A 22,501-nucleotide genomic window follows, 5' to 3' on the forward strand; every position below is an offset into this window, starting at 1 on the left:
ATCATGCGGCTGATTCGCAAGCTGACCTGGTTGGCAGCATCCGGCCAGTTTCACTTAGTTTGTTTTCACATCCCGGGTATTCACAACACGGCCGCTGACGCTCTCTCGTTCTCAATTTCAGGCATTTTCTCAGGCACTCCCAACGGCTCACCTACAACCATCCAGGACACCACGGTTCCACAATCTAATCCTGGATTAAGCACACTCTTGAACCACGCTAGAGCACTCACTCACCAAGCATTATCACCAAACACGGCTATCACTTACAATAGGGCTCTTAATATATTTAATAAATTCACAGCAGAGTTCGGTTTACAAGGTGACTTCTCTATTCAAACCATGGTGGCTTTTGCCTCTTTTTTCCACCTACACCTTAAACTCTCACAACACCATTAAACTATATCTCACGGGGGTCCAGCACCACAGCCTCACCTTTTTTTCCTAACAACACACCTTTCCTGTCTTCATACCCCGTCAAAAAGGTTTTGAAAGGAATATCAAAGGTTTCACCTCCACTCTCTACCATTAGATTACCTATAGATGGGCCTATCTTCAGGTCACTTAGCAATCTCCTTGACACAGCCCCATTCGACATCGGCACAAATACGGTGATCAAATCTGCTTTATATCTCGCTTTCTACGGTTTTCTCAGACCTAGAGAGTTCACCGTAATTTGTCAAGGAGATACGAAGCTAAGACTTAAAATATCACACCTCACTAAAATAGAGGATCACTACCAACTTTCGATCCCTACAACTAAAACCAACCGGTCACTACACCCTACTATAATTCCTCTCTTCCCTACTGATAATGCCTGGTGTCCGGTAAAAGTACTAGACCACCTACGGTCAACTCTGCACGGTCACCTACTGGACTCTCCGCTCTTAACACTACAAGGGCACCCGTTAACCACAGCAAAATTGATGGTTCATATCAGAATTCTGTTATCTAAGCTCGGACACAACCCGATTGCATTCTCTAGGCACTCCTTCCGTATAGGAGCAGCCTCTAGCACTAACACACCGGTCCATATCATCAAGAGACTGGGGCGGTGGAAATCCTCCATATATACTGCATATATTCCACAGCCGGAGAAAGAGCTTCGCCAAGCTTTCAGCAACTTGGTTTTGTAAAAAATGCAATAAAGTGTGTATTTCTCGAATTTATCTTTTTGCCCTCTTTTATTTACAGGCCCACTCGTACGTTGGTTTCGGCACACCACAACCAACTTTGCTCACAGTTACTATCCATTACGTATTTAAATTCCGAGCACAAGTTAAAAGGCCTGAACTTGTGGAGGCCTGAATTTGTGGGAGGAGTAAGTCCCCTACTTAAACTCCCAGCCCCTACTCACCTCTGCCTTTCAGCTGATTGTTCCCACCCACCTACACCCTGTTATAATTACATTCTCCTTGGTGGGCCCTCTTTTATTTACAGGCCCACTCGTACGTTGGTTTCGGCACACCACAACCAACTTTGCTCACAGTTACTATCCATTACGTATTTAAATTCCGAGCACAAATATATTTATATTTTTTTTCACAGCAAAACTTTAACTGTGTTTTTTTCTGTATGTTTTTTAAATATATTTTTAAACTGACTGCTACCTGTAGTGTAATTTTATAAATGGGCCACTAGATGGCGCTTTACATCCATCTTTCATTCATACAGAGAAAGATTTTAATAAGCTTTATATGTTTATTGTAGGGATTAACAGATTTGCGTAAACCTGGACTGCTGAGTGGGTACTCCTGTGTGTCTGTATGTATGTTTCTATGTATCTGTGGGTATGATTTTCTTTGTGGGGAGTTGTGGGTGAAAAGGAATATATCGAACACCGAAGATTTCGGTCACATTTTACAAATGCCTGATTAATCTCAGATGTGGATACCCTCCAGCTCTCTGATCAGGAATTAATTTCACACAGATCAGTCAGCAGTCCATCCAATAAATAAATAATTTAAAAATAAATAAATAAATAATCGAGAGCAATAGTCATACATATGTTATTGTTTAAACAAACAAAAACATGTATATATATATTTATTTTATTTTATTCACTGAACAAAATTATAAAATGCAACACTTGTTTTTGCTACCATTTTTCATGAGCTGAATTCAAAGATCTAAGACTTTTTCTATCTTTTTCTATAAACACAAAAGGCCTATTTCTCTCTTTAAATCTGTTTACCGTAAATCTGTGTTAGTGAGCACTTCTCCTTTGCTGAGATAATCCATCCCCCTTACAGGTGTGGCATATCAAGAGGTGCGCCTTGGGCTGGCCACAATAAAAGGCCACTCCAAAATGTGCAGTTTTACTGTATTGGGGGAAAGCGGGGGGGGGGGGGGGGTTGGAGGGGTTCCGAAAACCAGTTAGTATGTGGTGTGACCAACATTTGCCTCACGCGGTGAACACATCTCCTTCGAGTTGATCAGGTTGTTGATTGTGGCCTGTGGAATGTTGGTCCACTCCTCTTCAATGGCTGTGCAAAGTTGCTGGATATTGGCAGGACCTGGAACACGCTGTCGCATACGCCGATCCAGAGCATCCCAAACATGCTCAATGGGTGACATGTCCGGTGAGTATGCTGGCCATGCAAAAACTGGTATGTATTCAGCTTCCAGGAATTGTGTACAGATCCTTGCAACATGGGGTCATGCATTATCATGCTGCAACATGAGGTGATGGTCGTGGATGAATGGCACAACAATGGGCCTCAGGATCTCATCACGGTATCTCTGTGCATTCAAAATGCCATCAATAAAATGCACTTGTGTACGTTGTCCATGACATATGCCTGCCCATACCCTAACCCCACCATGAGCCACTCGATCCACAACGTTGACATCAGCAAACCTCTCACCCACACAACGCCATACACGCTGTCTGCCATCTGCCCTGTACAGTGAAAACCGGGATTCATCCGTGAAGAGAACACCTCTCCAAAGTGCCAGATGCCATCTAATGTGAGCATTTGTCCACTCAAGTCGGTTACGACGACGAACTGCAGTCAGGTCAAGACCCCGACGAGGACGACGAGCATGCAGATGAGCTTCCCTGAGATGGTTTCTGACAGATTGTGCAGAAATTCTTTGGTTATGCAAACCGATTGTTGCAGCAGCTGTCCAGGTGGCTGGTCTCAGACGATCTTGGAGGTGAAGATGCTGGATGTGGAGGTCCTGGGCTGGTGTGGTTACACATGGTCTGCGCTTGTGAGGTCGGTTGGATGTACTGCCAAATTCTCTGAAATGCCTTTGAAGACGGCTTATGGTAGAGAAATGAACATTCAATTCACGGGCAACAGCTCTAGTGGACATTCCTGCAGTCAGCATGCCAATTGCACGCTCCCTCAAAACTTGCGACATCTGTGGCATTGTGCGGTGTTATAAAACTGCACATTTTAGAGTGGCCTTTTATTGTGGCCAGCCTAAGGCACACCTTTGCAATAATCATGCTGTCTAATCAGCATGTTGATATGCCACACCTGTGAGGTGGATGGATTATCTCAGCAAAGGAGAAGTGCTCACTAACACAGATTTAGGCAGATTTGTGAACAATATTTGAGAGAAATAGGCCTTTTGTGTACATAGAAAAAGTCATAGATCTTTGAGTTCAGCTCATGAAAAATTAAAGTGTTGTGTTTATAATTTTGTTCAATGTGTATATATATATATAACATTTAACAATTTAACAATTTAAATTTAACAATTTATTAAGATACCACTATTTTGCCTACTCACTTTATTGTGTACATAGTTTAAATCTGTCATCAGCCATACTGATAATATTAAACACGGTGCCCCTCACAATCACTTATGTTTAACATGCCCGTTCTACTTTATTTCCATAGCGACGCATTGCATGCCTGCGTCGCTATGGTAACGAACGGCCACGTCGGCATGTTATGACATCACCATATTGGGCGGAGCATGCTTGCACATGCGCACTGGAGAATCAGGGACGCCAGTCAGACGGCAACGTTCACCTGGGGTAAGCCAATTCACCTAATTCATTTAATCTAACTAATTATGTCTTGTATAAAAACGCTGTATGTACGATATTTGTTTTTATGATCCTGATGAAAGTCCTCCAAGAAGGACTGAAACGTTGATCGCAGATATTTTAATGTTTCTTCAATAAACTTTGGACTTTTACAAAACCGTGAGTGCAGCCATCTACTTGGATTTTCTGGATAAACTAGCTATTTTTGGCTGGCACCCGGTCACTAAAGGATGCATTAGCGTGAGTGCAGGAATTTTTTTTTTTTTTATATATATATATATATATATATATATATATATATATATATATATATATATATATATATATATATATATATATATATATATATATATATATATATATATATATATATTCACCTCTGACATTTGACTCTGTCCCTATCTGTGTAAACAGGAGGAAAAAAAAAAAATATTTTCATATATATATATATATATATATGAAAATATTTTTTTTTTTTTCCTCCTGTTTACACAGATAGGGACAGAGTCAAATGTCAGAGGTGAATCTAGTGACTCATCTTAAAATGTCACCAGCGGCACCTAATTTACCTACATTGAAAACAGGATTGACTTAAAAACAGGATTGCAGAGTAAAGGGGAGATTAGGATCTAGGATTTTTCCTGCTAACAGCTTATTCTATAACATTCCACATGAAAGGAATTGATATATAGGGAATACTACACTGAGCTGCATAATAGTTACATTCCATGCAAAATAACAAGACAGGCCTTTGCCTTGCTAGTGAATAGTCCCGTCCAATTTATATTTTACATGTAGCACATAGGACAAAGGATGGATTAGTACATTTGGAAGGTTGATATACAATCTCCTATTAGCAAGACTTATGACCAGCCTTCTAAATACCAACCTTTACCACATCAGGCGTAAGTTGCGATAAAATAAATGAGAAGGCTGAGCCTGTAGGCGGAGCCTGAAGTTGTGGGAAGGGTTAACCGGCCTATAAACACACAGGCCTCCCCTTCCTCTGGGCCGGTACTTTCTGGTTCAGTCCACCCACCGCTCTCTTTATCAAGCCATTCAATTTTGATGGGCACTCTTTACAGGCCTACCAACGTCGGTTTCGGCACACCACCACTACTATAACTCGGCTTATTGTCCCTGACCACAAATATAACATATAATGACGCAACAATTTAATTTTAGCATTATAACCTTGTACTTAATGAATTTATATTAAACCAGCTATACAGACCTTTAAAGCATCGGGCTGTGCAAAGAAGATGTGTTCGCCCCATTTAATACCAGTCCACAGATCATATATTTGGGCAGCAATATGGCTGAGTGGTAGATAACTAACAATTACTTCCTGTTGAATTTCGGCAGGAATCATGTTCCCAGCATGGCTGGCCTGGGCTGCTGTCCAGGTGATCTGTTGAAGAGATGCATCATTAGGCCATACTATATTAAGGCCAAGGATCCAATTCAATAAATTCAAAAAAGGATACAGTGAATAGCCATTTCACCCCAGATAGGTAAGCTGGAAAAAAGTTGCAGTAAAAGTTATTTCATTTTGCATTCCAACTTCCTGCTTGTTCCCAAGTTAATTACGGAGTCCAATAACGGAAACTTGTTCAGGAACACATCCTGTAATTTCATCACAGTGGCTTCCAATAGCCATATAGATTAGTAATAACTAATTAAGGTGACTAGTTATTGTAATAATATACACCCTGCCAGATGTCGTCATGATTCCCAGGTAACCAGTAAGAGACCTCAGTCACTGAGAGGATAGGAATCCATTAAAAAATAAATAAAATGTGTAGTGTGAACCTCCCCATCCTTGTTACTGAGAATTTGTGTTCCCCTTTTACGACACCTTCAATGTGGTAAAATGGTCAATATCACTTAGGAGGTGCTGAGGGTGCCTAAGCAATGTTGGAAATTTAACTATAATTAACTCCTCCATTCGCTTGGTGAAGCAGTTTGAATATTTTCTTTGCGGTCACCTTAGTTGGTAGATGGGTTTATAGTTTGAGTTGCTCATGAATCATCTGCTGTGCCCTCATGAGCTGGTCAAAGTAGAAATTCCACAGACTTAAATATCGATTTATATTTTGAGTTTTACTACTCTGCTCTATAGAAATGTCTTAAGACTAGGCCGAGCTGAGAATCGCTGACTTCATCGGAGCTCAAACCCCGGTGTTAACTGTTACAGTTACCCAGTTTAATAGTTAACAATAGTCAATGTAATTTGACCTTCAGGGTCCAGGATTCCCATCTGTAGACCAAGCTTGATAATATATGGCATTGAAAGTATTTACAAACTGAGCAGCTTTTTACTAGAGGGGGTGAAATGCTCATGTTTGACATTCAATCTCGATGAACTCACGTGGGCAACTTACATTATCGTGGCTCAGCATTACACCCTTTGGGTTTCCTGTGGTACCAGACGTGTAAATAAGGACACAGCATTGGTTGGGTTTCTGGGAGCTTATGATGTCATCCAGCTGACTTTCAGCAATATCTTTCCCCAATTCCACGAACTCTTCCCACTATGAGACCAGGAAAAAAATAAATGGTTAACCTGTTAAGCCGGTGTTTAAAATATATTACATTTATTCATAGAAAATGAAGCAAACAACAAATTATAATACCAAGATAAGAGTTTCTAGTCTTGACCTGCTGAAAGCATCCTGCAAAATCTGAAAAATAGCTTTTTTTTTTAAAGAAAATCCTAACAAAAATTGAAAAATAACTTTAAAAAAAAGAAAAAGAAATTATGGACAGTGACTGTCTTATAAACGTTGCTACAGAACTTACCAACTATCTTTGTATAACTTGAAATCTCAGTACTGTAGAGAATTAAGCTTGCCTGGTTAAACACTCTCCCTGTTAGTGATGCTAGATTTACCTCCCAGGTTACTCACTAAAACTGTGAATGTGAAATTCACTTTAAATTCCAGGTAATTCACACCATACCAAGAACTCACTTCGCTTAGTTACATGCTGGTACATGAAAAGTGCTGCCAAGAACAGTATATGCAATACATATGTTGCTCGGTGACAACCCCATATAGATCATGTAGAAGTTCCCACCCATTGATATTGACTTTATTCTGGTTTTTAGGGTTATTGTGAAGCCACTCTCTACTGTCTGTTCCACAGCAACTACGATAGCTCATGAAAAACAGAATAATAACTACATTTCTTAATTTCAAGCACACGAGCCCCTACCATTTCTAATACAATCTTTTTATTTTATTTCTCCTTTTAAATTTCAGAAAAGGAAGAATTTTGTTTATTTGTTTATTGAATTTCCGCATACTTTTATTAGCATGTTTTTCATTAGGAGAATGCATTCTATTTTAATGTAATATTTTCTGGAAAGGGCACACTCATATCTTTTAATACAGTATGTCTCAACTTTTTACAGAGAAGTAACCCTGCAGGTCTAAAATAAATAAATAAATTCTAAGTACCCCTGCCGCGAGAAAATAATAATTTCTATTGAGGTAAATTCCAAGCGAAACGCGTAGACACTGATATTTGAGTCAATGCAGTACTAGCCTGGTTAAAGGTGGTAAAGAATATTTTTAAAATAAATATGACATAAATGTGAATATTGTGAATGTAAGGGAGAGTGTATGAACAGTTAATCTGAAGTATAAAAGTCACAAAATGAAAATATAATACAGACTTACCACCATGAACACGTTAAATCATTGAAGTGGTCATGGTAATTGGAGTAACTCTTTAAAATAATGCAACAGTGCGTTCAGAAAGTACTCACACCTCTTCGTGTTTTTACAGTGTTATGCTCTATGCTAAAATTGTTGACAATTTACACTCAATATCCCATAATGACAAAGCAAATCCAGAGTTTTTTTAAACGTTGCCAAGTTTTTTTTAAAAGAAAAAACCTGAAATATCACATTTATATAAGTATTCAGACCCTTTGCTATTACACTTGAAATTTAGCTCCGTTGCATCTAATTTATCTGGATCTGTGAGATGTTTCTACACTTTGAATAATGTCCACCTGTGGAAAATGTAAATGACTGGACAGGATTTGGAAAGGCACAGACCTGTCTATATATGGTCTCAAGGCCGTAAATTCAAAATCAAAGCATCTTCATGCATATCTCAGAGATAAAATTGTGCGAAGACTGGGGACGGCTGCAAAACTACAGGTTCCCAAGAGCACACTGGCCTCCATAATTCTTAATGGAATACATTTGGAAAAACCAGGACTCTCCCTAGAGCTGGCCATCCAACCAAAGTGAGCAGTCGGAGGAGAAGGACCTTGGTAATAGAGGTGATGAAGAACCGGAAGGTCACAATACCATCTAACAGTGAAGTATGGTGGTGGTAGCATCCTGTTTTGGGGTGTTCTTCATTGGCAGGAACTATGAGATTGTCAGGGTTGAGGAACAGCTAAATGCAACAAAATACAGAAATACAGTATCGATTGTAGAAATGTTGGTTCCAAAATCTAAGGACAAAAATCCAGAAAATAAATTCATAGCTTTTATTCTATCCAAGTTAAATACAACAACATAAGACTCTCCAAACTTTCACATAGGTTGTAAAAGGACAATTAACCACACACTCTAAATAGCAAATTCACAAATATGAAAATGGAAGTAATAGAGTCTGCACTGATTGTTCCAAGCCACAATGCAGCCTTACAAAATGGAAAAATGCACAAAGTGAAAAAACAAACAAACAAAAAAATTATATAATATTTTACGATCAAATAAACAACCAGCTAGGAAGGTACGTCATAACTAGAGAACAATATACAATGTAATAAACTTGGCAACTCAAAACCCACACCAACTGCAACAAGACTATATTAGGCAAGGTTAAGTAACAAGCAGTCAGTTCATAAAAAATAAAAAAATATTACCTAACCAATTTGCTGATCGTGTAAAGTCCTAATTGTAATATTCTGTGAGTGACAACAATTCCATAAAACATGTTTTTTTAAGTTAACTTTATTGTATCACAGCCTGTATAGACATGAATCAAAACTTCTCGTTGACATGGGAAAATATAATTTTTAAAACAGGAATGCAGAGAGAATTATTAATGTCTAATAACTGAGACAATTTCTAAGTCCTCATTAAACGGACACTATAGTCACCAGAACTACAGCTAAGTGTAGTTGTTCTGGTGAGTATAATAGCTCCCTTCAGGCATTTTCATGTAAACACTGCCTTTTCAGAGAAAAGGCAGTGTTTACATTGCCTCTAGGAACACCCCCAAGTGGCCACTCCTCAGATGGCCACTGGAGGGATGTCCTGGCCTTGTGCTGCACAGTAAGCAGTCCTGACGTTCAACATCCCCATGTTCTGCTGAATTTTCCTCATAGAGATGCATTGATTCAATGCATCTCTAGGAGGAGGGACTGATTGGCCAAAACAGCATTCGGCCCCACCCCGTGCCAATTTCGATGATGTCACAAAGGGGGCAGCGCCAGCAATGGCAGACCCACATAGCGCTGGAAGTTTTAAACTTTTATAGAGGGGTTAAGGGGGAGCAAGCTACCTAAATGGTGGGTTTAGCACTATAGGGTCAGGAATACATGTTTGTGTTCCTGACCCTGTAGTAATCCTTTAAGTCACTGGGGACAATTTTAACATTTTAAAACAAAGCGCTTCCTGACTCCAGCCCACCTGGTTGCTGAGCCTCTCCGGGAAAGCCGTGGCTAAAACTTTAGCCAGGTTGTAATTAAACACAGTGAGATTAACAAGAGCACTATTTTGACTGAAGGAGGTGGAGAGCTATATAAGACATGTGGGAGTTATTTGTGATATTTAATATATTTTGGGGTATATTTCAATAGCACCCTGATGTCTGGGGAATAATTAGATTAGAGATTATTGATCTAGTTATCTCCCAGACTCAGAAGCACCACGGTGGGATTTACATTGTTCAAGCCATGGACCCCCTGTTGGGTCGTATGTATAGAAGTGTGCCTTGTTCCCAATAAACTAGTTCTTTTTCACCCTACACTAAGTAATCCTTCTAGTATTTGGGTAAGACAGCTAGAATCACTTAACCCCTTAAGGACCAAACTTCTGGAATAAAAGGGAATCATGACATGTCACACATGTCATGTGTCCTTAAGGGGTTAAAGGGACACTATAGTCACCTAAACAACTTTAGCTTAATGAAGCAGTTTTGGTGTATAGAACATGCCCCTGCAGCCTCTCTGCTCAATCCTCTGCCATTTAGGAGTTAAATCCCCTTGTTTATGAACCCTAGTCACACCTCCCTGCATGTGACTTGCACAGCCTTCCATAAACACTTCCTGTAAAGAGAGCCCTAGTTAGGCTTTCTTTATAGCAAGTTCTGTTTAATTAAGATTTTCTTATCCCCTGCTATGTTAATAGCTTGCTAGACCCTGCAAGAGCCTCCTGTATGTGATTAAAGTTCAATTTAGAGATTGAGATACAATTATTTAAGGTAAATTACATCTGTTTGAAAGTGAAACCAGTTTTTTTTTTTCAGGCAGGCTCTGTCAATCATAGCCAGGGGAGGTGTGGCTAGGGCTGCATAAACAGAAACAAAGTGATTTAACTCCTAAATGACAGTGAATTGAGCAGTGAAGTTGTAGGGGAATGATCTATACACTAAAACTGCTTTATTTAGCTAAAGTAATTTAGTTGACTTTAGTGTTCCTTTAACCCCTTAAGGACACATGACATGTGTGACATGTCATGATTCCCTTTTATTCCAGAAGTTTGGTCCTTAAGGGGTTAAGGTATCCAGCGTTTAAAGTGAAGAACCCTTGCTGGAAACACTCAACACAAAGCTGAATGCTGAGGTCCGTCACAATCACCTATATTAAACTCGTAAAAATGTTTAGTAACCAGTGATTTATAATTTGTATTCTATATATCTAACAAATGCTCTCCTATGCAAGTTCTCAGTCTTACCCACATATTGATGTCCTCGTTCAAGGCAGGGTAATAAACATTTTAAAAACAACAATTAATAAAGTCCTTCATTCCGTAAGCTTTATGCATGGGCGTAGGAACCGGGGGGGTTGGGGGGGACGCATCCCCCCCAGCAAATCATGCGGGGGGGACTGGTTATGGGGAAATCCCCCCCAGCTCCGCCGGACCCCTTCATGCTGCAGCCGCCCGAGCGCTCTGTAAAGAGGCTCAGGCGGCTGCAGTTTTGCCCTGGCTGGTGCGTCCATGAGGGCGCACCGCCCGGGCGCAGCATGAGGAGAGGGACTAACAGGAGGGAAGCGCTCAGCGCTCCCTCCTGTCACGTGGCCGAGCGCTGTATGGTCCGCGGGTACAGGGAGCATCTGTCTCCTGTACCCGGCCGGACTAACAGGAAGTGCACACTGAGTGTTCACTTCCTTTTAGTCCGGCCGGGTACAGGAAACAAAAGCTCCCTGTACCCGCGGACCATACAGAGCTCGGCCACGCTACATCATAGGTGGGGGGGGGGAAGAAACAGGGAGGGGGGGGGAAAGAGAGTAGGGAGGGAGGGAGGGGGGGGAGAAAAAAAGAGAGTGACAAGGGAGGGAGGGGGAGTGACAAGGGAGGGAGAGAAAGAGTGACAAGGGAGGGAGGGGGAGTGACAAGGGAGGGAGAAAGAGTGACAAGGGAGGGAGGTGGAGAAAGAGTGACAAGGGAGGGGGGGAAGAGAGTGACAAGGGAGGGGGGGAAGAGAGTGACAAGGGAGGGGGGGAAGAGAGTGACAGGGAGGGGGGAAGAGAGTGACAGGGAGGGGGGAAGAGAGTGACAGGGAGGGGGGAAGAGAGTGACAAGGGAGGGGGGAAGAGAGTGACAAGGGAGGGGGGAAGAGAGTGACAAGGGAGGGGGGAAGAGAGTGACAAGGGAGGGGGGAAGAGAGTGACAAGGGAGGGGGGGAAGAGTGACAAGGGAGGGGGGAAAGAGTGACAAGGGAGGGGGGAAAGAGTGACAAGGGAGGGAGGGGGATAAAAAAGAGAGTGACAAGGGAGGGAGGGGGATAAAAAAGAGTGACAAGGGAGGGAGGGGGATAAAAAAGAGTGACAAGGGAGGGAGGAGGATAAAAAAAGAGAGTGACAAGGGAGGGAGGGAGGAGAGAAAGAGTGACAAGGGAGGGAGGGAGGAGAGAGAGTGACAAGGGAGGGAGGGAGGAGAGAGAGTGACAAGGGAGGGAGGGGGAGAAAGAAAGTGACAAGGGAGGGAGGGGTAGAAAGAGAGTGACAAGGGAGGGAGGGAGGGGGAGAAAGAGAGTGACAAGGGAGGGAGGGAGGGGGAGAAAGAGAGTGACAAGGGAGGGAGGGAGGGGGAGAAAGAGAGTGACAAGGGAGGGAGGGGGAGAGTGACAAGGGAGGGGGAGAAAGAGTGACAAGGGAGGGGGGAGGAGAGAAAGAGTGACAAGGGAGGGAGGGAGGAGAGAAAGAGTGACAAGGGAGGGAGGGAGGAGAGAAAGAGTGACAAGGGAGGGAGGGAGGAGAGAAAGAGTGACAAGGGAGGGAGGGAGGAGAGAAAGAGTGACAAGGGAGGGAGGGAGGAGAGAAAGAGTGACAAGGGAGGGAGGGAGGAGAGAAAGAGTGACAAGGGAGGGAGGGAGGAGAGAAAGAGTGACAAGGGAGGGAGGGAGGAGAGAGAGTGACAAGGGAGGGAGGGAGGAGAGAGAGTGACAAGGGAGGGAGGGAGGAGAGAAAGTGTGACAAGGGAGGGAGGGAGGAGAGAAAGTGTGACAAGGGAGGGAGGGAGGAGAGAGAGTGACAAGGGAGGGAGGGAGGAGAGAAAGAGTGACAAGGGAGGGAGGGAGGAGAGAAAGAGTGACAAGGGAGGGAGGGGGAGAAAGAGAGTGACAAGGGAGGGAGGGAGGGGGAGAAAGAGAGTGACAAGGGAGGGAGGGGGAGAAGGAGGGAGAGAGATTGGCATTCATCACACACACACACACACACAATCATGCAACCCTTACACACACAGAAACACACAATGCATTCCTTACACACACTCAATGCACCCTTTACAGACGCACACACTGCATCCCGTACATACACAGACACACCTTGCAGCCCTTACACATACAAACACAGATTCACACAATGCATTCCTTACACACATATCAGGACATCCCCTACACACTCCACCCCCTGTGCACAAACTCATTGGTGGAACATTAAGGTGGACCCTGGGACCCAGACCTTGAGCTGTGTAAAGGGCCCCCCCAAAATGGAGCTGCTTCCCGTTCTCCCAGAACATTGATTTTTGTGACCACTGTTACAAACAGCCTCCAGAGAGCCTGTTCTACACCAGTGGAGCCCAGGGGCGTATTAGCCGCGAGGCAAACGAGGCATTTGCCTTGGGCGGCATTTTCCAGGGGGCGGCAAAAAAAGCCGCCCCCAAATGCCCAAGGCAAATGTCTTGTTAGCCTTACGGCTAACAGACATGCTGGGCTGCTGCTGGGCGGTCGGGCGGCGCTGGCGGGCGGCTGGCGAGGGAGCACTTCCTCTGAGCTGTCTGCTCAGCTCCCTCGCACGCCGCAGAGTGAGGCTGGGAGCCGGAATATGACGTCATATTCCGGCTCCGCCTCCCAGCCTCACTTTGCGGCGTGCGAGGGAGCTGAGCAGACAGCTCAGAGGAAGTGCTCCCTCGCCAGCCGCCCGCCAGCGCCGCCCGCCCAGCAGCCACTGGACCACCAGGGTGGAAGAGACCCCCCCCCAGCATTCCCAAAGGTAAGGTGGCTGGGGGGGGTGTTTAAATACATTTTAAAAAAGTGTTAATGTGTGTGTGTGTCTGTCAGTGTGTGTGTGTGTGTGTGTCTGTCAGTGTGTGTGTGTGTGTGTGTCTGTCAGTGTGTGTGTGTGTGTGTCTGTCAGTGTGTGTGTGTGTGTGTCTGTCAGTGTGTGTGTGTGTGTCTGTCAGTGTGTGTGTGTGTGTCTGTCAGTGTGTGTGTGTGTGTCTGTCAGTGTGTGTGTGTGTGTCTGTCAGTGTGTGTGTGTGTGTCTGTCAGTGTGTGTGTGTGTGTCTGTCAGTGTGTGTGTGTGTCTGTCAGTGTGTGTGTGTGTCTGTCAGTGTGTGTGTGTGTCTGTCAGTGTGTGTGTGTGTCTGTCAGTGTGTGTGTGTGTCTGTCAGTGTGTGTGTGTGTCTGTCAGTGTGTGTCTGTCAGTGTGTGTGTGTGTCTGTCAGTGTGTGTGTGTGTCTGTCAGTGTGTGTGTGTGTCTGTCAGTGTGTGTGTGTCTGTCAGTGTGTGTGTGTCTGTCAGTGTGTGTGTGTCTGTCAGTGTGTGTGTGTCTGTCAGTGTGTGTGTGTCTGTCAGTGTGTGTGTGTGTCTGTCAGTGTGTGTGTGTCTGTCAGTGTGTGTGTGTGTCTGTCAGTGTGTGTGTGTGTCTGTCAGTGTGTGTGTCTGATAGTGTGTGTGTCTGATAGTGTGTGTGTCTGATAGTGTGTGTGTCTGATAGAGTGTGTGTCTGATAGAGTGTGTGTCTGATAGAGTGTGTGTCTGATAGAGTGTGTGTCTGATAGAGTGTGTGTCTGATAGAGTGTGTGTCTGATAGTGTGTGTGTCTGATAGTGTGTGTCTGATAGTGTGTGTCTGATAGTGTGTGTCTGAGTCTGATAGTGTGTGTCTGTGTCTGTAGGGTGGGTTCTAATATGCATGGAAGGGGTTAGGGGGTACTAATATGCATGGAAGGGGTTAGGGGTGTACTAATATGCATGGAAGGGGTAGGGGGCTAATATGCGTGGAAGGGGTAGGTGGGGTTCTTTTGTGCATGGAAGGGGTAGGGGTGGTTCTAATATTCATGGGAAGGGTAGGGGTGGTTCTAATCAGGAGGATCCCGGCGCTGTATCCGGGTAAGTAAAACCCCTTCCCTGTAGTGACCCTTTAATGTTATTATTTAATCATTTATATAGCGACTGCAAATTCCGTAGCGCTGTACAATGGGATAAACAACTCCTAGTTTACGGAATAAGAATATACCCGGCGAGTAAAAATGCTATCCCCCCAGATTTTTGGGGGTTCCTACGCCCATGGCTTTATGTGTGACACAAGAAGTTAAACCATCAGCGTTTAGACCAAATTTATAGCATTTACAGACATGTCCACAGGTTTACATTCCCCAACACCTTAGCCAGGAAGAATTAAGAGTTCATTGTTCAGTATGAAGATGACTGTAGAAAATACAGTATGAAGAATATTGTGTAGAAAAACAATCCCATGCAATTTATAATTCTAACACATATTTCTATATGTAGAAAATAAATATGTAATTTCTTGTCTTTTCTAACAAATAGCCTTTCTGAATGGAATTTATATAAAAAGGGTTTAAAATAAATTAACTTTTGGTTTGGATGGAATAAAAGCTACAATGTAATTTATTTATTTTATTTCCACTGTGAGTCAGGATATTTGTTATATTTATAACCAGTCGTTGCTACAGCACTACTGTTTTTCATGTGAGTGGAGAACCCACCTACCAGGACTCCGGTGGAAAGACCTATGGTTCTTTTTATTTTTACGCTTAGGCTGTTGGCTACAAACTGAACCCATTGCTTATCAAAATACAGAGATATCCTTACTGAAATCCTGGTCCAGAGGGCTCAGGACCTCAGACTCGGTTGAAGGGTTTGCCTAAACAGCACAGTGGCCCTAAGCAAACAGCTAAGACAATGCAAGAGTGGCTTAGTGGCAACTCTGTAAATGTCCTTGTGTGGTCCACCAAGAGCCCGCACTTGATCCCAATCAAACATCTCTGGAGAGACCAAAAATGCCTGTCCTCCAAATCCAGATGTGCACAGTTTGTCAAGTCATAAGGACAGGGACTAATTAAGAGTATTTCTAAATATTGGGCAGACTAGATGGGCCGAATGGTTCTTATCTGCGGTCACATTTTATGTGTCTATGTTTCTATAACAAAAAAAAGACATGAGGCTGTAATTGCTGCCAAACAAGCTTCAACGAAGTACTGAGTCAAGAGACTCTGAATACCTAGGTCAATGTGTTATTTCAATTTATTCTGTTTAATATATTTGGAATGGTGTGTAAAATCTGTTCAATTTAAACAATTGTAGCTTAAAGTCACAACATTAAAAAATGAAGTGGGTCTGAACACTTTCTGAACACACTGTAGATAGTAGATGCTCTAGTGATACAGTTGGTGCATGACTCTCCTTCACCATTATATCAGTGAAATATAATTACATACCGTGTATACATTTGGAGTTTTCTCCTGTAAGCTGCCTTTATACTGAACAACAGCTTTAAGGTGAGGTAATTTCTCCCATATCTGTCAATAAAGAATTTAATCATTACGCATTGAGTGACATTACTGTAAGTTACTTATCTAACTATTTTTACAGAGCCACCTAGGCTAGAAGAGTCTGTATTTTGCATGTGTCCCAATATACATATAGTTAGATCACTTTGTTTATGCAACCCTAGCCACACCTCCTTGCATATTTAGCCTTCCTAAACACTTCCTGCAAAGAGATTGAATGTTCAAACTTCCTTTATTGCAAATTCTGTTTAGAATTTCTTATCTCCTGCTCAGTTAATAACCGTCTAGACACTGCAGGAGTCTCCTGTGCATGATTACAGTTGAATTTACAGAGCAGGAGATAAAACATTCTACAGCAAGTTAGCATCTGATTGAAAAATTACACAATTTTTATGATGTAGGTTGTGTCAGTTACAGAAGGCGTGGTGGAAGGTGTGCATGGACAAAGACAAATGTTTTTGAACTCCTAATTGACAGAGAATTGAGCAGTGCTTCACTAAGCTAAAGTTGTTTTAATTTGATTTAATTTGTCCCTTTCATTCCCTACAACACCGTATGAATTCTATATAAATATTTTTAATGCTGCCTATCAGTGTGCAGGAGTGATTTGCCAGGAAAACATGCTGGATCAGGCCGCCCTAATTGTACATACTAATGATATACCAGCATGTTACAACATAGGTTACTACCAACGGAACATCCTCATGTTGCATTTACTAATTTTATCAATGACTACAACACCTGTTATCTTCTGGATGTCATTAAAGGCACATGCCAGGCACCATAACCTCTCCTCTTCTGAGAACCAGAAGCTCCTACTGACCACTTTCAACCAATAATAGGTTATGTACCTTTGTATTTAGGGGAGCAGCTTACTGAGATGGGGAGCAGTGGCTGGCAAACCACAGGCAAGAAGATAAGCATTCTAAAGTAGTTTGACTGCTTATATTGGGAGAGAGCCAGGACACACTTTGAAGTGCTATGTAATGGTTATGGTGCTTGGAGTGTTCCTTTAAAGAGTGTAACTGTGCTAATAGCAAGTCCATTTGCACTACTGGAAAATATACATGTACTTAAAAACACCCAAGAAAAATATCCTCTGTTAGTGGCCGTCTGCTTGTTATTCCGTAAATTCTATCTGTGCCAACTGTTGATTGATCTGTGCATTTCTATATGTATATGCACTGCATACAAACAAACAAACGAAATAACCCAAGGTCATACCTGTAGGATCTTTTCCAGTTGTTTCTGGTTTTCGACTACGATAATTTTGGCTTTGCAGTCACTAGCAATGTAGTGGCAGGCTTCGGGTGAATTGGTTGCATAGATCCCCGTAGCAATTCCTCTACAATGTAATGTTATAACAATCAATGCAATACAATGGAAACATTTTGCAACATAGAACAGGCAGCTTTTCATGTCAAAAGTTACACTGGACAGACAAAATAATGGAAACACTTAACAAATATCAAGGACCTAGCAAGACATGGTGGAGTTCTTTAATAGGAGCTTCAGTTCTTCTTATGCAAGTCCTGAAAGGTCTACAGAGGGACATTGCACCATTCATATAGGAAGAGCCTGCAGTTCTTTGAAGGATGATAAGGTGGGATTACAAAGTGTTCCTGAACTTACTCTGATGATACAATAATGTTCAGATCTGGTGATCAGGAGACATTAGAAGGCATTTCATTTCATACGATTGTTCCGGAAGCCACTTTTTTGTTTAGCAGTGTGCATGTGGACATTATTGTGATTACACAATATCGTGCTACCTTTCCTTTAAACAGAGTTCATATTCCAATATATCGACCATGAAGACAAATCATCAGATGTAATGACTTCACTATGATCGATGAGATAGATAGATGCTTATAACAATGCAGACGCCCCACCATGTTTCACATTGGACAACAGAACGTTTGGGTTAAACACTTAGAGTGTAAATGTAGCCAGATATACAGCAATTGGTGAGACATGACACCGATTATGTTCCTTATTCCCGCGAATCCATTTTCTAGATATGTGCTCCTTACTGGTTTATTATTAATTATTATCATTTAACCCCTTAAAAACACGACATTTTCCGGCATGCTGTCCTTTTACTTTTGAAGCGGTGTACTTAAGGGGTTAATATTATTATACCAATAGATACTTTGGCCACTGGCTGTGGATGGATATGGTTTTCACATGGGGTCCAGAAATAGTTCCAGGTTTGTGAAACTTAGAATGAACACATGGACTTTGGTTGAGTTAAGTATGTGTTGAGATTGTACATTATAGCACCTGTCTCTGCCAGCCAGCTTTGATATTAGACAATTGTGTCTCTGATTGATGGTTGCCTATGTGTGGTATATAATTTCCATTATTATTATTATTACGATGACATTGCACCGAAAGCTCGAAATTACAAAATATTAATTGTCAAACACTTTTATAGACGCATGCAGTTAATCAGCAATCAAGCCGATATGTCTCACTTTGCAGCTGTGAAGTGTGATTACATTACTTTAACAATAAAATTCATTTTCATTGATGTGTTAGTCTAGCCTGCGATTACTTAAAGGGAATTACTAAGCGACTGACTTCTCCTGTCATATTTATGCATTGCATGTTAAATGTACAACATCCTTACTGCTTGTCATGTCATTAAAAAAACGATTGACAACAAAAAATAAAAATCTCTTTCATATGGTGTTTTAATGACTTTGACCATCTTTTCTGTCTCTAGAGGACATTTACACCAATATGATTACTTCCCCAAAAGAAGAAGGTTTAAAACGATCTAGATAAGCTTTGAGGGTGGTGTCCACAATGAGCACTTACCCTGCAAACACAGCTCCCACCGCGGAAATAAACCATTCTGGAGAATTAAACCCAAGTATTCCGACACTATGAAATGGTTCCAATCCAAGCTGTGAAAAAAATGAACCCAGGTTAAACAGGCCAGGCTGCTTTGGAACAAAATGGCTCAACATTGGTTAGAGTGCAACATGTTAAATGTGGGGGTTTAGTATTGTTGTATGATACAGACAAACTCCTTATTATTCTTTATGAATACAGATGCTTATACAGGAAAAGCTTACAATGAAGAAAACAAGGCTTCCTTATATCCAAACTAACCCACTCAGCTGTATGTTTACTTTAGGACTATGTCTGCGGGGATGGTTATTTTATACCATAGAAAGTGGCCAGTGTTGGGCAAGAAATGTGTGTAGCATGCGCGGGGCAAAGTATGAGTATTAACTTGACTCATTTCAGTGCCTCAATTGGGTTTTATTTACTAACCAGGACCTGTGGCATATTTACTAGAGAATTTAAGATTTTAGGTCACAGTAGTCGAATTAGAATAATTCAATAAATTAGCTGTTTGTCCAGCTCAGTTATTTTTTATACATTTCCCAGATTAGTAAATAAACGTATATGATAGCCATCTTATTTTTTACAATCTTTTTTTCCCCCATGTAATTTGGCTCCATGACCTATATACGCAGAACCAAAACCACCTCTGATTCTCCAGGACAGAACTTCCACTATCCAAAGTGAGAAGAAGGATTTTAATAAAACTTAAGGCTACTTCAAGATATACCACGTGGCATTTTAACTGAAGTAACCCCACTACCCAGTGTTGGTCCATTGTAAACGATGCACTAGGTATACTCTTTTTGATTATAATACTTTTCCAGTATTGTGGACAATGAATTGGTTACTCTGGAGCAGGTATTCTCTCCTTTAAATTTTTTTAATTTTGTATATTTCTTTATTTTTTAAGAGCTTTGAAATATACACGTAGTGACCATGACATATGATGGAATGCAAAACAAATGAATACAGGTGTATAGTTAGAGAACACAATGTCAAGAGGAACTGCACATTTTTTAAAAATATAAAATAACAATCATGCTGGGAAAATATGTAGTGATATACGTGAAAAGCATGGCATAGGGTAAATGTCAGACATGTTGAGAGTGGTCATATGTGTGAATAAACATGTTTGGTTAACTGAAGATGGGTAAGGAGATTAACAAAACTAGGTTTGCAACAACATTCGTACAGAAGAAATGTTTATTTAAGCCAATTCCTCTTGCAAGCTTCAGAGGGTGATTAGCTCTGCTCTATCTGTATGTAGCTTAATGGCGCTTTCACCGCCTTCCGGGTGCACCAGAGGATCGCACAGACAGCGAGGATCAGCAGTCGGTGCACCAACACCCTCGGTCCACAAGCCCAGGCTAGCGTGAAAGCCTATGCCTGGTCACCACCAAGCCCTCCAGCTCAAATGTCAGGATGAATATCCTGCAAGGCTCTGGGAACGGCACTACCAGGTTGTGGATGGCTGGTGGGTATGACATCCATCTTGGCTCTCGGCCCAGAAGGAGAGCCCAATGCTGGGACTCCTCCAGATACCTCCTCTGTTATAGGTAAGGTGAATAGTATAGGTAAGGTTATAGGTAAGGTGAATAGTTGATCCTTCTGCTGTGATTCAATCCGACTCCAGAAGGCTGCACAGAAAGCATGAAATGCTGCATGGAACTTAGGCTCCCAGGATACAAAACATGGCGGAAAGGGAAATTAAATTGTGGAAAAGCAAAATATGTATACAAGGAAATAACACTAAGATGTGGACACACATACAACCAAAGAAGAAAAGGAACATGCAAGCACCATAACCACTACAGTACTCAGAAGTGGTCATGGTGCCTGGAGTGTGCTGGATTCATTCCAGTCTAATTTTGTCCTTCTAGATGCCCTCGGCAACAGCCTCTGTGATTTTTCTTTAGGAGAATCTGGTTAAATCCTCAGAGCTATGCATGGCCATGCAGGACAGCGCTCATTGGCTATGGCCTACCTAACATCTATATACATGTGAATATTGGCATTTGTGACATTATTCCATACACAAGTTTTCAAGGTCTTCTTGGACAGAAACATCTCCCCTACCTTTATGAAGCTCTTGGCAGCTCGACGAGAGAACTTGTAGTATTCCAGGAAGGTGACATGCTCCCATAAACCATTGATCTTGCTTGACATGGCGTTTAGATTTCCATATTTATCAACACATTCGAGAAACATCTGGTGCACAGTTACAGCAGGCTGGGAGCAGCTATCGTCAATCCGAATCTGTATAGACCCATTGGCAGCTGTGGTCCATAAACCATCTATAAAGACAAGTGTTATCAATGTAGATAGAATTACAATTTAATCTTTACTGGTTGTCAGATTGCTGTATTATACAAGGATGGACTTTTCAACCATTTCATGCAATGGTAAATCAATGTATTTTTTCAAATAAAACTTCACTGTTAAGTATTGGATAATATCCATTCATGCTCACATTGTTGATTGAGAAAGCTTACTAACCTACATGACCAGGAGTATATTGGCCTGTAGGAGCCACTAGAGCAGGCATAGGCAACCTTCGGCACTCCAGCTGTTTTGGACTACACCTCCCATGATGCTTTGCCAGCATTATGAGTGTAAGAACATTATGGGGGATGTAGTCCACAACATCTAGGGTGCCGAAGGTTGCTTACCCCTGCACTAGAGTATCGAGAGTGTGTGGACTGCATCGGCTGACACCATCAGAGGGGGTGACATGAAAATGACGGTCTATAAATGTTTTGTTCAGTGTTTTACAAAATACCCCTGTATACCCATTGGTTATAACAAAACCATTTTTCGTAAGCCTATCTTACATGTATCAGTATACCTTACTTTTTGAACTTTCTAATGCGCTCTTAAAGCTTAAGCAGAAATAACAAAAGTTAAAATACAAAAACACCCAGTTTACAAATTTAGGAGATTTAAGACATAACATTTAACCCATCTGTTAAACAATCCAAAATGACGTGAGTACATAAAGTCATTGGCTGAGCTAACAAAACAAAAAAAATAGTCCACTATCTTTGATAAAGTATATGTCAATGGACTATTAAAGAGGTAAGTATCTCTAAAACCATAAGAGCATAGCTAGGACTTATAATCAGTGGTGTATCCTGGTTTTGTGCTGCCCCAGGCAGGACAAAACTCAGGCGCCTCCCTCCCCCCGCCAAACCTTCCCCCCTTCTAAATACACACACATACACATTCACTGACAGATACGCATACACTAGCTAACAGAAACACACTCACACTAACAGACACACATACAGTCAGACACACACACACACTCACTCACTAGCAGACACACACACACACTCACACAGTCAGACACAGACACACACACACTAAGACACACACATTTACAGACACACACACACACATTTACAGACACAC

The 22,501-nt window shown here is 41.9% G+C and overlaps 1 protein-coding gene across 3 annotated transcripts in view; it reads right to left on the reverse strand.

Moving 5' to 3' along the window:
- ACSBG1 (acyl-CoA synthetase bubblegum family member 1) overlaps nt 1-22,501 on the reverse strand; it is a 53,902-nt gene that overhangs the window by 13,986 nt on the left and 17,415 nt on the right. For all 3 annotated transcript variants that reach the window (XM_063449422.1, XM_063449420.1, XM_063449421.1), the window contains exons 3-8: nt 21,167-21,384; nt 19,055-19,143; nt 17,456-17,576; nt 16,160-16,240; nt 6,388-6,537; nt 5,238-5,414 (exon numbers count right to left, since the gene is read on the reverse strand). In XM_063449422.1, coding sequence (XP_063305492.1) covers nt 5,238-5,414; nt 6,388-6,537; nt 16,160-16,240; nt 17,456-17,576; nt 19,055-19,143; nt 21,167-21,384 — 836 coding nt within the window. The remainder of the gene's footprint in view (nt 1-5,237; nt 5,415-6,387; nt 6,538-16,159; nt 16,241-17,455; nt 17,577-19,054; nt 19,144-21,166; nt 21,385-22,501) is intronic.

The sequence above is a fragment of the Pelobates fuscus genome, chromosome 3, assembly GCF_036172605.1.
Source record: "Pelobates fuscus isolate aPelFus1 chromosome 3, aPelFus1.pri, whole genome shotgun sequence".
Classification (NCBI taxonomy): domain Eukaryota; kingdom Metazoa; phylum Chordata; class Amphibia; order Anura; family Pelobatidae; genus Pelobates; species Pelobates fuscus.